Raw genomic sequence first — 16,676 nt, forward strand, 5'->3', positions numbered from 1 at the left:
AAGACAATCTTAGATTTATAAATATATACATTGTGTAGAATAATGAAATCCAAAGTTTGACTTATCAAACTTAGGAGCTGTAGAAAATGGGAGAATCAAGTATATCACTAACTTTTCTTTTAGGAAAGACATATGGCATGTGGAATAATGGGAGCAGTTTCATGTTAAAACTATTTACAAAGTCACACTGCTCTCTTAAACCGCTTCAGTGTGCATTTCTAGTCAGAAATGATGCCAAAAGCTTTCAATTTCAGAATCCCAGGATTTTTTTTTTCTTTTTTTTTTGTGGTTGTATGATGAATATACAGTATAAACAGTAAATGTTCCAGCTGCGGAGTCTCTGCTCATCCGAGGTGCTGCTGGTTCTGCTCTGCCTGAAAGTTGTGATCCGGACAGACCTTCTGCACCAGCCTGTAGTCCGTGCCGGTGAAGGCGATGAAGATGCATATGACCTTGAAGGGTTTGGCGCAGATCCATGCTGCCTGGGACTGCGTGTTTTCCGAGTAGCAGGTCTGCCCCGGATCGTACATGCACGGCTTGGTCTTCTTGGACCGGTTGGTTCGCTGGTACTCGATGCGGCAGTTGAGCTCGGTCACCATCATCATGTCCCGCTGATATTTCTGATGCTCAGTAGGAGCGGAGCTGGTGGACGACGGGGGAATCAGATCTGGGAACAGGACAGAGTTTTTATTGGGGCTGCTGTCGACCGCGCCATCGAGAACCTCCCAGCCCACCGCTTTGGATGGCGGGACGATGCTGACGGATATGTTCCCCAGACGGGAAGAGTTGTGCCGGAAGTAGACGCTGAACGTTCCATTGATGTGGTCCACGATTTTTCCAGTCACCAGGAGACTGAACTTCACGGTTTTCACGTTGAAGTAGAAATCCCCCCAGCCCAGGATCTTCTTGGCCTTTGTGGAGGTTTTGGCAGGAGGCTTGGATTTGGGAGGAGCGCCGTACAGATACTGGTCTGGAGCTTGTGAGAAGTTCTGCGGCCAGCCGTAGGGGCTCAGCGCGCCGTATGTTTGGGTTTTGTGTTTGGTGGAGATGATTTGTAAGTCTTTGGATACATGTTTAACCTTCAGTGCTGCTCCCTCAGGTTCTTCTCCTGCGCCAGCGGCCCTCCATTGTTTGCTCTTTAGGCTTAGAGGACCAGATGACTCCTGTACCTGCAGAAAAATATATTAGATGGATTATTTACTCAACAGTTGACTGACCCTATCAAAAAGCTGTAGTTGAAACAGTTAATGTTTAAGTGGAGCTTTTCCGCATTTTGCCATGCTACAACCGGAAACTTCACTGGGATTCATTTGGATTTCATGCAATTTGTCAATACAAAGTAGTGCATTAAGGTGAAGTGGAAACATGGTTTGGGTGTGTATCATGCAGGTACAGTAAAATGTGCAGTAATACCTGATCATTAAGAATATCACGGAAACGTTTATTTATTTCAATAACTCAATTCACTAAGTGAAACACCGTATGCAGATGAATTATTTATGGTTTTAAGCCTTGTTTCTGTTAATCGTGATGATTTTCACCTGACAGCTAATGAAAATATGACATTTAAGATTGAAATTTGACAAAAACCAACAAAACTATGTATCTTTTTATACATGAAAAGCATGCTTGATAGTCATATAAGGATTATTCATTTAAAGGCACTTTTAATTTGACAAATGTGCCTCAGTGGAAAGCATAACTAATTTATTCAGGCATATGCCACATGCTTGCTGCACTTTGGTACATGAACTGAAATCAAGTGAAATAGATTTCAACTCATTTTTCATAATAAACTACCTTGAAATACTATAAAAATGATACAATACAGACTTACCCATCAGGGTGACCACAAAAGAAGGACAATTTCACTGTAAGTACACTAAACGCTATCAAATAATCGATTAAAATAATTATTCCTCTGCCTTTCAGTCTCCTCTAAAACTGCCGCTGATCAATAAGTTATTTCCTTCAGGCAAACTGGCATGTCACAATCAAGCTGCCATTAACAAATTATAATCTGTTTTCAGTTGTCCTTCAGCTGGGCCCCCTGTTAAAACTGTCAGTCATCCTTTCTGTGCAACCTTGATGATAGGCTACATCCAGTAATTTATTTATTTGTTTGAGAAGGACCTTTTTAAAACCAAATAAATAACTAAATAAGAACGATGAAACTACTTCAGCATATCTTTAGTCAGAAGCGACGCAATATGTTGAAGAGCTCCTTCTCTCCTCTCCCCTATTCATCTTCCTCTCAATCGTTCATTCTTATATTCTAACATTCTCATGAATGGTATACTTGGAATCATTAGGGGACTAAGTATAGCTTTATTATATTAAATTTCCCCATCTCTGTCCACATCATCCTCTTCCTCTACTTTTTGAGGTTTATTAGTAAATCCTGTTTAGATCACAAACTCTTTTCTTATTTTTCCTCCAAGGAGAAGAAGAATTTACTTACACGGGAAAAGCGTATTTCTAAACTCATCTCTTCGCAGCTGTGTATTTCTTAGAATAGCAGGCGCCTCAAATGTCAGAAGTTATGCTTATTGATCAAATTAATATGTCAATAACTATTTGACAAACAATAGCGAAACGATCTGTGGCGGAGGCACGGGGAGAATTCAGATCAGCGTGTTCTTCCAAACAATAAACACGATTTTGTTTCGTGTCACCCGTTATTTGAAACACGTAGGCTGTTTAATGTCGCGGCCCTGTTTTCGGGAAGCAGTGTTTACTTCAGGGACGCTCAGTGAGTGTTGGACTAAAACCAGTCCTGAATAACATGGCAACAGAGAGAAGTAGTTTTGTGATCTTCTGTTTTCACACGAAACAAACATGTAGTGTTTTTTTATTTTTTATTTTAATTAAACAGCTAAAAATGATTAAACACTGAGCACATCCTATTGATGAACCAGCTTGGTTTGAAGTATCTCCTGCTATGGGGTCTAATTAACACACAAAATCCTCCAAAATAATCCCTTAGTGAGGGTGTTAATGTGAGTAGAGTCTCTGATACTGACCACACAGCAGCTACGCAAAACATGACATGTTAGATACCACAAATGTACATCAAGGGTATAACTTGGGCTGAAGGACCTTAAGCCTTAAGTCTTTGTGGATCCAAAGCTCAGTTAGAATATATAGTGCCTGCTTTATCACAGAACAATAACAGGCTTCAGTCCATTTTATAAGAATTTTATAAGAATAGGGATTAAGTTTCAGTTTTACCCAATAAAAATGTGAAAACTGCACGTATAGTCACTGTGAGTTGATACTTTGCAGAGCCATTCTTTTCTGAAAGGAGATGTCAGTCTCTGCCTGCTTTGCACATCCAGAGACTGACGTTCCTCTTCATTCTTCTTCCTAAAGGACTCAAGCTGAGTCTGATTGGATAAAGATCCGTTTTCAGGGTCTGGATGTTTTCAGGGTCTGTTTTCAATTTGTTAAAACTGAAATCGTCACAGAGGCCCCAAAAATTCTGGTGCTCTGAGTAGAAGTCGCTGCAAGTCAGTGGATCCATTTACAACAAAATTAAGATGAATGCAGGAACCTGGTTGACGAATGAGAAATGATAAGTGTTTTTTTTTATTATTTTAAGAAGATTTTATTATGTGAAAATTTTACACTTAAAGATATAAAAGATATAAAAGTGTCCATATGCACTAAAATCATTCAGAGGGATGCAAATGGCCACCGTGCCTCACTTTTTAACACTCCTGATGTAATTTATTCCACGTTCAGCATGGCTGTGAGTTCACAGTAATCTGAATCTTTGGTTTTTTTGCTAGTGAAATTTACTGTTCTTGTAGGCCAGAAAATGTTTAGTTACCATCTGAGCAGGACACATTCTTCCACATATTTGCTGCATGGTTCATTGAAAGGCTTTTAACGAGACTTCTTATGATTTTATTTTAAAAGTTATGAGATTTTTCTTGCCACTCTTCCTAGATGACCCCATTAGATCATTGAACAACCAATATTCATCCTGTCAACAGATTCGCCTACCTGAGCTCTTCCTTTGTGCAGCTGCTCCACGAACTTTGTATCTACTTCTCTAATTAAAGCTCTCTTTGTTATACTTTCTGGTGGACTGCAAGTTGCACAACACTGAACAGTGAGATGTCCAGAACTTGGAATATTGCTGGGCAATCACATAAAATCCCAACAATATAGATTCAAGTTAATGGGATATAAATACTTTTGCAATGTGCTGCGTGTCTGGTATTTAACAAGAGGTGCAGAAGGTTCTGCTCAGCTTGTTTACATCGAAGTGAAGAAGGAAAAAAAAAAAGAAAAACGAACGAAAGTTTTTGGCTCTTTGCGCCTCTACTTGAGCCCGCACCTACACCTGAGTGTGCTCCGGCTGTGCCTATTGTTGCAAGCCTAAAACCTATGTGCTGTTCTCACCTAGCCTAATTGGAGCTCACAATGTGACAGCCGTGTCACCGGCTCAGTGTCAAGATGCCAGCACAATGACTGCGACTGAGCAATGGCGGAGAGGAGAGGATGCAAGCACAACACTTGCAAGGAAGCACCAGCAAAGGTAAAAGAAAATAAAAATAAATAGCATTGAATTAAATTGCTAAAGAATAAAAAAATAGTGAGCTGAAGGCTTTGCTTTATCTAAGGATGGGGAGAATATTCTTGCCGCTGGCAGGAAAATCCTTAATGTGACAGTTTTATAAGCGTAAAGAAAACATAAAAACAACAGCCTTCAAACCCTGAGGAGATTAAACTCTTTCAAAACCGAGAGACCCTCTGAAGTCATTTGCTTCACCTTTTACATCTCAAAATGACGTTGCTTTGAGCTTTTTGCTTTTTTTTTTTTTTTGTTACTTAGCAAGTTCGCCGGTGAAGTTAGGTGTTACAAATTATTTGTTTGGGCAGAAAAATAAATTCAGGAGTGCATAATAAATTACAGCTGCACCTGGAAGAAAATCACAGACAAGAGAGCAGGAGCTGCTCAGAGGAACTGTGCTGTTTCACAGAATAATGAACCATGCCCTATGTGACAAAAATATGTTTATGTTTTTACATCATTTTGTCAAAACAGCATTTTGAATTTTGCAGCAAAAAAATAAGAAATAAAACAGAGGATTGCCACAAAATCTGAAAGTTAAATGCTACCAATAAAGCAATTTAAATATAAAATTTGGCAGACTGACCAGATTTCTGAATCTCTAATCAATACATATCATGTTGTATAAATACACATATATTAAAGAGATCATAAAGGTTATGATTTCAGCTTTCAGCACAAAAACAATCCCTAATGAGAGAGAGAGAAAAAAAGAAATCTATGGAAATTAATTCATTTTTGGAGGCAAGAAGATGAGGAAACACATTTGCTGGCGAGAGATGATTCATGACCTCCTGCTTGTTTTCCCAACGAGGAGAACTTCAAATTTGAGTTACACTGCAAACAACAGCACTTTGAGTAAATAACAAGCTCAGCCTCAGCTGCAGAGTGGACTCACCGTGCAGGGAAGGAGCCACAGACAGGTGATGGCAAAGTTCAAACAAAGAGCCCTCATCCTGCAGCAGCAGCACCAATCGTCCATCCACAGAGCCGCGACGTGTCTGTCTGAGTGATTTCCTGAATTAAAGCCTGCACTCTCACTTCCTGGCTGGAGGAGACTCTAGAAATCCTCCAGATTTGAAGTGAATCCGCTTCAGCTCTCCCCCTCTCCAGCGCTGTGCCTCTTTCTCTCTCACTCCTCTTCAGCGCATACACACACACACACACACACATGCAAGTCAAACTTAGCAAAAAAATCTTTTCCCAAAAGAAAAGCATTGCCTAAGCAACATTTTACCCAGTAAGTATAAACCTACTGCCGAGTGGTTCCACACACACACACACACACACACACACCCTTCACCTGCCTCCATGCTCATTTTCAGCACCTGGCCGGCCCTCATTATGACTCATCAACCCGAGGAAAGGCTCTTTGAGGCAGGCACAGTTTGACAGCCGTCCCTGCTGTCCCCACGTACTTTAGCCGCAGGGAGGCTGACAAAATGACAAGGGCTTTCTTCAGGAAAAAATATATATATGTGCTGACAACTGGTGAGCGTCACTCCTTCAGTTTCTCGCTGGCAATTCAAGCCAACAGATCGCCCACCAGTACTAACCGAACCGAGGTCCTAAAGAAAGATCCGTAATGAACGTGTGTGATAACGCTAAGTAGCTCAACGTTTTCTGGCCAGTTTGACACTTTTCGTGTGCCCTCCTTATGTATTTACTATGGATTTAAAGATGCAAAACGATGCAAAAAAAAAAAGTAGCTACACGAATCTCAAGCGGAAGAAACTTCTTGGTTTTCAAGGATTTTTTTCTACAAATTTCAAACTTGTGGTGGTTATTTGCACGGCTCTTCCAGCTTTGCACATCAAGACCCTTAAAACTGTACTTATTTTTTACTGCATAACTTAGCCTAAGCTAAGTCAGACTAGATGAAGAGAGTCTATGGACACCAGTTTTCATGTTTTGCCACAATATGAAAGCTGAATTGGATTCAGGTCTCTACTTTGACTGGACCATCCTTCCACATGAAAATGTGCTGATCTAAACCCTTCCAGTATAACTCTGGCTGTTTGTTTAGGTACTGTTGCCCTGCTAGGAGATGAATCAGCCTGATTTTCAGGATTGCTCTGTATTTAACCCCCATTCTTACTCAATCAACTCTGACCAGCTGTCCTTGTGGTATCAGGGGCATTGGGGTAAATTGAACAAATGCCTACTTCACTTTTCAATTTTCATTTCCAGAACTTCAAAAGAACAACTACTGGTATCCATTTTCTTCCACTGTGCTGCTGTGTGTTGGTCTATCAACTAAAATATCAGTCAGATACATTGAATCTGTGGTTGGAATCCTACAAAAGATTGAAATGTTCAGGAGAAATTAATACTTCTGCAGGTAGATATGATCCAATGTCGAAACTATTTTTTATGAAAGTTTTTTTAAATGATTCAACTTGCAGTTTGAAAATGATTTATCTAATCACCTCATAAATATTTTGAAGTTTCAAGTCTGTATTAAGCAACAGTAGGCAGTGGTGCTGTAATCATTTGGCTCATGCTGTTAAGAAGAAATTTCACATTAATTTCATTTCTTCAATGAATTATTTTCCCGTTATATTATAAACATTTTATTATTTTCACAGCAAAACTTATTGCTTGTTGTCTCATTGTTCTGATTGTCCTATAGAACATAAGAGTAAGGATTAAAGATTGTCACAATGAAAAAGAAAATAGGATTAAACATGCAATAACTTGGAATCTATGTACTTTTTAACTAAGTTTTTAGATAGTGTCTATAATAGCAGAAAAGGTTACTGCAGTATAATAACTAACCATTTAGTAAGAAATTGCTGTCTGATTTCATCTCTTTAAGGAGCTTAAAAAACTAGCTAAACTTCAAAAGACCCTCCTGGGAAAGTCATTTTAATAAATGTTTACAGAATTTAAAAATGAAAACGGAAGGCGACAAAGAGATCACAGCATATTGCCACTAGCAGATGTCGCTTTTTTTTCCATATGTAAATGATGAACAGAAACTTCATGTTCTGTCGGATTTCCACTTGGTTTGTGGGCTTTAGGTCTCGTGCAGCCGTCGAAACAAAACACAACAAAAATAGTGTGGTGATATTATGGCTGTTTGTGTCACACCACAGTCCAGTGTGTTACAAATAGTCTTTATAATACTTTTTCACATTTTCACTAAACTACATATGTTTTTTTTTTTTTTTTTTTAGAAAGACAAAGGTCAGTGTTTTTTCTTATTTGACATGAAGATCAGAGACATTATAAATATATCCGCAAATTGTTACTTGTTTACTACAGAGTCGCTTGCGCATGCGTACCAGCGTATGCAGGTTACATATAAAGCGTGAAGACAGTAACATGATGATACTATATCTAGAACACCACGGCGTTCAAAAGTTATTCCACCTTGCGTCTAGTGGAAATCCCAACCAAACTTTCATTATGCTATGAATACGAGTAAACAGAATTAGCGTTACGTCACTCTTTACCCACAATGCAAAGCGCCCGCAAGATTATTTACATCGTTCTATTTTACTTTACTTTGCTTTTAATTCCTTTTTACTATTTTCAACGTAGCGATCAAAGCTGAGAAAGTGAAGTGGGTGTATATATTTTCGCAGCGTTTACATTTGCTCAAGTTGTTTTAGGAAAACCGTCAATGAAAAGGCTGTGTCAAAGAATGCCGTCTCGTTTCGGCGCTTCACTCCACATGCACTCTTGTTTCTCTTCAGATCGTATAAATCTTTCGCCTTTTACTAAAGATTTCCGTGGAGAGGAACAACAAGAGTTTATCCCAATTTTTTTGACGCCCTGCGAAAGCGGGGCACTCTTTGCTTGTGACAATAAAACTACTGAACTGGAAATATTTAACTTAGATATTTCTGACTTTAGTTGTCAGTGAACTCCACACGTTCAGTTACCTTCTGTGGTTCAAATATGTTGTAATGACTACAAGTGACCGCTAGATGTCACAAGTTCACTGGTTCTTTGTGGTCAATCTGTGATACCGAAAACAATTTGCTGAGAAATCTCAGTTTTAAGAATAACTTAAAACTGTAACAACAGTGACCGCTAATATCAGGGTTTAGTGGTGTAAAAAATGAGGAATTTGAATATAGCAGCCAGGAAGTGCATTTGCTTTCCGACTGCTGTACAATTAATCAGAAAAACAGGACACAAAATGGCAAAACTTTATTTAGCATACAAAGCTTTTTAAAGTCTGCTAAGGGAAAAGGTAGAGTCATTAGGTTTGACAGCTACATGTTAGACAGTTAATCACAAATTACAACACAATACTTGAATGGTATTGGAAAAAAATATATAGGGTTTTACTATATGTGAAATTAGTATCTTTGGTCTTGTCCTGTTTGATAATTTTTTTTTCTAGTCTTAATCTGACATGTCTTTCACAATTCAACTGAAAACAAACAAAAGAATGACTGAAAAATATACAAATTAAAAACTCTATGTTGCACCGTTGAAGAACTTTTGATTGAAAATCAGCATTTAGTTTTCTTTGCAATGAGTCGATCAGTAAAGCACCTATTGACTTGGCAATATTTGCATAGTAAATCTCTTCTCATCACCACTAGCGTGGGCACACTGACTGGTTTACAGTGATGTAGCTCCAAACTCAGCAAGTATCAATGGACTGCATTTTTCTGTCAGAACCAGCATTAAACATTCAGTAACTACTACCATAACTCGACTGTTGGATCTGAATGAATTAACGGTCTTAATCTCGTCCCACGTACATCAATAAGCTTGCAGAGTCTAGATTAGGATGCACAGAACTTTATTAATCCCTCAGGAAGGTTCCTGTGGAAATCACATTCAGTCAAAACATTAGACTCCAAAATAAACAATGAAGTGTTAAGCTGAATTTGGCTTTGCCCAAAACTTGCTTTAGCAAACAAGGTTTTTAGGTGTTTTTATGTTCATAAAATCTGAAAAGTGCGTTCTTAGACAATCAGTAACAAATGAAGACATTTACAACAAATTTGAGCACCACTTTTTACTTTTTCAAACTTCTACTGGTTGTCCATGCACACACCTTCATCTCCTGTATTATTTATTGAAAACTACAACTGGTACTCTGCTTTTTTTCTACAGCAACACTGGTGCACCAAAGCCTTGAAATGAAATATTTAAACAGAGACTTGGTGATCCTCAAATAATGCTCTTTGCTGGAGTTTCCTAACACTGATAAAAACAAAATCTATTTTATTTTACGTCTCTGACCATTCTTTCTCTGTGTGATGACAATATCAATGTAGGTTTAATAAACCCACCAATTGTAGCTCTTTCATAGTAACCTTGTTCTGTGGTAGCTTTATTTTTAGTGGAACAAATGACGGGGATAAGATTCCAGTCAGAATAGGAATTTTTAAGAGGCGATGCTAATAACTTGTTTGATCTGGACATGGATTAAATATTTTTGTGGCAAATATTATACTTTATCCCTATGCGTCAGTGTTTTCTTTGGCTTTTTCTTTCTGAGCCACTATTGTAAATGTATCACTTAGACTACAGTGTAAAAAGTGAAAACTCTCTTGATTTTCCCATTTTGAAGAAAAATACACGTCGGTAGCACTACATAGTAAACACCCTAAAGAAAGAGAAAGTCATGAATAAATAAAAAAAAACTTCATAAATTTATTCAAAATAAAGTGAACGTTTTCTTAAAATAATTCAATGTGGAATTATGTTAACTCAAACAAAAAAATTATTTCTTTTAAGTCTTATTAAACACCGTTATCAGTCAGTTTTAGAGGATACAGTATGTGCAACTATAAGTTGCCTGAACAACCATGTATACAACATGAAATATGTCTACATGTTTTTAATGCAATGATTTAGATTTAACTGAGACTTGGTGCCTATTAAATGTATCTAAAGGGAAAAAACTAAAATATATTTATTTAATCTCATAGACAATCATGGACAGGCTATCTGCATTAGCTTCCTCATCTCTAGAAAGGTAGTTCCATTTTTCTACTTGTTATTAAAACCTGAGCTTACACAATATCAGCAGGCAATGCTTAAATGCAAGTCTGTTCTTAACACAACAGTCTAAAATGCTGACGAAGAAAATAATGAAAGGTTGTTCAAATAATCAGCATGTCAGCAACAGAAATAGATCACAGCAAACACAATGAAAGAAAACTTAAATTTTTTTGTAGATCTTTTTTTTTTTTCTTGCATGTTGTTGCACCTTATGTGAAGGTGATCTCCTGAAGAAGATCTGCAGGGAAGTAGCCCAGCTTGCGTCCTGTGCTGACCTTCAGGTAGCCAGCTTTCTCATCTCCTTTCTTCACTACGATCTAAAAGACAATTTTCTTCTTTTATCATTTTGTGTCTTTCTTTTTATTTTAAAGATGTGTCACGTTGTTTGAGTGTGCACCCGCTAAATTCTGGAAACTTACCTGATCCTTCTTGAGTGTAATTTGTCCCATTTCTCTGTTGCCCACAAAGGAGCGGGTCACCTTGAAAACCCTTTCAGACGCTCGCACTTTAATGAGGTAGTCGGCAGGGAAGTAGCCAGTCTTCTCCCCCATCTTTCCCTGATGACATAAGGAAGAATGTCAGAGTTCATCTTGACGGCAGCAGAGTGTTATAAATCTACATGGAGGAATTGAAACCCACCCTCCACCACTCTTCATTGGAATCGTCCAGAACTATGATCCGATCACCAGGGCTGATCAAGTCAAAATGGAGTTTTGAGCAATTAGGGTTGATTTATCAAATTCCGTCAACGGAAAATGTGTCATTACTTATAAAATGAATGCATTAAGACTCATTTAGATCTCTCAAACATACTGAAAGTCAAGGATCGTCTTTCTCGATGGCTTTGAAGCGGTAGAGAGCCAGGTAGTAGTGGGACCCAGTGAAGGTACCTTTGGCCTGTTGACGGAAAGCACAGACGATGCAGCAGGAGAGAAACGATGAAATTATTTACCTCCAGCTGCAGGTTGAAGAACACGGAATTTGCTCTCACCTTGTCATCTGCTTTGTCTCCACCTTTTTCTTTTTTATCTTCAGGCTTCCCTGCATGAACACCAGAAACAGAAACTCAGAAACAGGGACTGATTTATTTATTTTTTTTTCTTTGACATCTACCCTATGTGTCTCTGCACATTACCAAAGTAATCTATTGTTAATTGTTTGAACAAGTTATGATTGATGTCCTCTAAATTATCTGTGATATTCACTATGTTAATTGACATCATAATTTTAGTTTTACCTTCTCCTCCCTCTTCGTTTTCTTTGGGTTGTTGGTTTTCTTCTTCCTCCTCTTCCATCATCATCATCATCTAGATGACACAGTAAGTGAAAATCAGCATGCTAAACAAAAATGATCAATTTATTGATGTTTCAAATTCATGTTTAAATCACTTAAATGTTAGTGCACCATTACATCTTTAACAAGTGCACTGAATATGGAGGGTTCTGTAAATTACAAAGAAACTTAAAAAAAAAAACTACCTTCTGCTCTTGTTCTTTTTTTTTCTTCTGTGCTTTTGATTTTTTTTGATTGAAATATGACCAAATTACTCACATTCTTTTTGTCGTTTTCATTCTTTTTGCGCTCCTTGTTGGCCATGATGACACCAACCCTCAAGGTATCAAAGACGGGGTCGTTCCGGTTCGGGTTGTCTGGTATCAGCACATTATTTTTAAACCAAGTTATGATCATTTACGGTAGTCATTTCACCAATCAGTTTGCAGTGTGAGGGTTCCTTTCCCCGAGTCTAGAAAATGTATAATCTTAGGAACGAACAAGTGCAACTTAAGCTTTGAAGGACTCACTTGGGTCTGGTTGGTCACTGCTGTACAGAGGGGAGCTATAGGCCCGTCTGAAGCCTGGTGGCTGCAGAAAAACACATTGCTTGATTTTTTTACACAACTCTGTCTTCACTGGTGCAAAGAAATTAGATATTTGAATTTGCTCTGTAAAAGGCATGCTGGATAGTGAAGAAAAACCCACAATTTTTCCAAAGCATTTCTGGAAATCGACGTAGTGCTGACACGAATGATGGATGTTGGTCTTGCAGTTCTTACACCTCAGACAGAATTTGTTGTTCACTAGGTGATGTGGAAAGGGATATCAGTGAGGAGAACCTGACAGCATGTGGTTGTAGCAGTGGTTCAGGTGCAGAATGTATTATGAGTTCGTCTCCTGCATAATACATACAAACAATCATGCGAGCACAGACGTCACAGAACTTGGGCTTCTTGCAGTAATGATCCTTAAACTTGTGGGGTTTGTCATTGATCCGAATAACAGGCTCTGGAGGAGGCTCTGGTTCCTTCTCCTCTACCTCCACCTCCTCATCATAGATGAAATAGACCTGGAGAAACAAATAAAATCCTGAGGTAAGTTTTTATGTCCCTTATTTCAGGCTGGGTTTGGATGTGCAGTGACATTTGGAAAGACGGCTTTATTTTTAAAACTCCCCATTCCTGGTTTGGTTATTAGAAGATTTTTTTTCCCATCAAAGAGACAGAAAAGACACTATGAGTTCAAAATCTTAATGTTAAAAATGCCAGTCGAACTGTAGTCCTGCCTCGGAGGTTGGGGCTATTTTAAACACCCTGGGAATGCCCCTGCTAACATTGGTTGGTTAGCATGGTGCTACGACTCACAGTGTCTCCATCTTCCCTCACTACGTTGTCAGGAGCTGGAGGATTGTCATGAATATCCACAGAGTTTTTGTCATCCTCCCTAACACACAGACACACACGCGCACACCCCCACACACACAAAGGAAAAGAAAGGAAAAAACAAAAAAGGTTCAGATAGTTCAGATAGTAAAGAAAAGTTTGTTCAGCTTGTCAGAAAACAAATGCGAATATCAAACTGCCTAAAGTAGGACATTAATGTGAAATATGACTTAAGTCAGTGCTATTTTGTCATACATGCAGGCAAAGAAATACCATTGCTAACTTGGCTTAATTTTAATGGCTATTTACTCCATTTCTGAACCAATTTTGATATTTTTATTTGTAAAAAAATTTTGTTAAAAAATGTGTCATCTTCCATCCCCTTTTGACAGTTGTGCCCTACTTTGTGATGGTCACTCCCAATAAAATACATTGAAGTTTGTGGTCCTAAGGGGGCATGCATGTGAACCTAACCCACTAACCTAACCTAACACTGTTGAAAGTTTGTCCAATGTCACATTCAAGAAATCAATGTATGTTACTTTGTACAAGCTCCACACCTTTTCAAAATAAAATCTTACATAATATGTCTCTTCATCTAAACATGGAGTTGCTTTATCTGTTATTGTGTAGAAGAAGACTAGGAGAACTGGAACTGAGTGTTTAGCTGTTGATAAATATGGATATTAAACGGCGTGCAGGAGGAGAAGCATGCAGGAACTGTACTCACTGGTCCATGGTGCAATGCTAAACTTGTCAATACACCAAAGTCTAAAAGAAATCAGAACGATTTTATTGTTGCAGCTACTGGCCGTCCCATTCAGGATGTATGTTGATTAATTAAACAACCACAGTTTTGATCACGGCTTCTAAATGCTGTGTGTCCTCATGTTTTGCTATGAATGATTATATTTGTTGCATGAGCCGTAGACATATATATAGTCAATGCATGGAAGAACCAGCAGCCGATTGACTGCCCATATGCATAAAAGCAATAGAAAATATGACCAGGACACAACTGACAGACATTATTATTACTATTTTCATTTTGTTCCTGTTCACCCCCATTTCTAATGCTGCCCAGGGAATCTGCCTTCATACTTCATATAAAAAACACTACTATATACAACTTAAATGTGATGAATGTTAATTAAAGAGGATGATGTAGTGGAAACCAAATGTAAGCCCATGAAAAATATCACTTAACTACACATGAACGCATGATTTGGTCGAATAATATTAAAAACAGTTAAAAGGAAAAACCAAAGAACCACTTTTACCATAAAGTGAATACTCCAACTCAAACGCAGAAGCACCAAACTGCAATGCACCTTTTACAGTAGTTTATAGTAATCACCTGAAGGACACAAAGTGTTTGGGGGCATTGGTCTGCTTAAACTGAACTATTCTTGGTTGGTGAAATTTGATCTCATCTCAACTAAATTTGGAAGTTGCTGGCAGTCAAAAAAGAAGAAGAAAAATTACATTTTGAAATCCAGCACTGGAGAAATACTGCTTCTATGATCGATAGGTGTCAGCTGGACTTTCTCATAGAAACCAAGGCAAACAAACCAAAAGATCAGAGCCTCTTTTGGTCTGTAGAGAGATATTTCAATAAAAGAATACGACATTTAAGCTGAAACACTTACCTTTAGTTCAAACTTGTACAGATCACACAGAAGTCTTGGTAATGAGTCGTATTATTAGTTCGGTGTGGTTGAGTCTAAGTAGGAAGTTGACCAAAATGTTTCCTCTCTACTCAGGGACTCAGGATTCAGTCTCTGTCTGTAGTCCCTCTGATGTTTTCTTCATGTAATTTCTTCTCTGATTCTCGGCTCCCTCTGTGACTCAAACTCTCGTAGATTTGGGAAGGTCTTTGTGATGTGTATCCATGATTTTCTGGGTGTAATTGTATGCACGGCAGGTCTGAGCCCTGCTATGTGAAGTTGATGGGTCGGAACAGCTGAGGACCTCAGACTGAGCACCAGCGACGATGGAAATCAGATACATTCTCTCCGAGTGGCGACATTACATGCACACACACACACACAGCTCTTTTATCATTTGTTCACAGGCCAAAGAAATACACACAGAGGCAAGTTCAGGTATTTATACATAATTATGTTTACAAGCCATGCAGTGGTAAATGATTTGAACGTTCCGTAAGAAATGAAAATAGAAGTAATGCTCAGAGAAATGAGATTTATATTTTTTGTGAAACAGCTCTTTCGGCACATCACAACAAAGTAATATGCAATCTTTTCTAAACTATCCCCATACCTGGATTTCATATTTATTAATTTCATTTTTTATCATTATTATTTTATATACTGTACTTATTTGTCTATTTATTTATTTATTTATTTATTTACCCAGTTGTTTATGGTGCTCACCCAATTCTAAATACAAAAATAAATCTTTATTGCTTGAGGGGTTTTTTATTTGAGCATTTCAACAGTTAAACCATTAGTCAATGCAAATAGGTTGGGAGTCCCACAGTGATTTAAAGACCATTTTCTTGAATTTTACCAAAGCTGTCTCAGTGAGTTTAGCAATTCCCACAAAGTTAGTAATTTTATTGTGCTAATTGACAGCAATGAAATCCAAAACCTATTTCTAAAAAGCCTAACTGCGGACTAGGTCTGAGAGTTAGCCTCAAAGACAGAACGGTTTCTTTAGTAGCAATATTCCATGTCTTGCACCTGATCAAATAAATTTGAACTAATAAAATAAATATTGTTTTTCATCCATCTTTACACTTCTGTGTAAGACAGAAAAAAATTGACATTGTTAGATATTCAAGTCCTGATGAGATATCATTTTAACATGGCCAGTTTACCAGTTTTAACATGCTGTGTAAACACTTTTAAAGTGGGAAAGATTCCACTCAAATCTTAAAAAGCCAATATAATTTTAAAGTGTTTGACCAAAAACAAAACAAACAAAAAAAACAACTTACAGACGTCAACCCTCAGTGAACAACAAAAATAGTGAAAAATACACAAGTGAACGAAATCTTATATAACACACAAATATTACCCGATAAACCATAGTATTAGTGTACCTCTTAAATATTGCTTTATGAGGATACATATAATTGATTTTGGCATAACTTCATGCTTATGTTAAAAGGTTCTGGTCTGATATGTGTCAAAATCTAAATGTCTGTATATTTTGTGAATTCTTGATACTTCTATAATGCGTCCACTTAATTTAATGTATTTTTTTTTATTCTTTGATGCCGACTGTACTTTTTAAAAATGCATTCAATAAGGATAGTTTTTTTTCTTCTTCTTCTTCTGAGGAAAATCAAAAGCGACACAATGAGCGAAGCGCTGTTTAGGAGCCGAAAGAGCCGGTTCTCTTTGATGAACTGAGCCAAATGATTCGGATCTCAGAACAGAGCCACAATTCACATCCCTGTTCGCAACACTACAAAGGTCCCGTTGCATGTTGGGTA

At 37.8% G+C, this 16,676-nt stretch overlaps 2 protein-coding genes and 1 non-coding gene across 3 annotated transcripts; 1 reads left to right on the forward strand and 2 right to left on the reverse strand.

Annotated features, from left to right (window-relative positions):
* Nucleotides 1-138: 138 nt before the first annotated feature.
* On the reverse strand, nt 139-5,790 carry LOC116728374 (neurexophilin-2-like). Its single transcript, XM_032576440.1, has 2 exons — nt 5,481-5,790; nt 139-1,169 (listed from the first exon to the last, which is right to left on the reverse strand). The coding sequence occupies exons 1-2, from the start codon at nt 5,562-5,564 to the stop codon at nt 345-347; spliced, it is 909 nt and encodes a 302-aa protein (XP_032432331.1). The 5' UTR covers nt 5,565-5,790; the 3' UTR covers nt 139-344.
* A 2,473-nt stretch (nt 5,791-8,263) lies between these two features.
* Nucleotides 8,264-8,378, forward strand: LOC116728849 (U5 spliceosomal RNA). Its single transcript, XR_004341035.1, has one exon. It is a non-coding gene; the product is annotated as a U5 spliceosomal RNA (small nuclear RNA).
* A 348-nt stretch (nt 8,379-8,726) lies between these two features.
* Nucleotides 8,727-15,217, reverse strand: stac3 (SH3 and cysteine rich domain 3). The gene is given in 14 exon segments (XM_032575969.1): nt 8,727-10,875; nt 10,978-11,115; nt 11,198-11,249; nt 11,372-11,382; nt 11,384-11,455; nt 11,550-11,599; nt 11,796-11,865; nt 12,111-12,208; nt 12,362-12,422; nt 12,540-12,637; nt 12,747-12,903; nt 13,199-13,277; nt 13,947-13,987; nt 14,866-15,217. Coding segments are annotated over 13 exon segments (1,002 nt in total). The 5' UTR covers nt 13,955-13,987; nt 14,866-15,217; the 3' UTR covers nt 8,727-10,767.
* Nucleotides 15,218-16,676: the final 1,459 nt, after the last annotated feature.

Source organism: Xiphophorus hellerii, chromosome 1 (assembly GCF_003331165.1).
Source record: "Xiphophorus hellerii strain 12219 chromosome 1, Xiphophorus_hellerii-4.1, whole genome shotgun sequence".
Classification (NCBI taxonomy): Eukaryota; Metazoa; Chordata; class Actinopteri; order Cyprinodontiformes; family Poeciliidae; genus Xiphophorus; species Xiphophorus hellerii.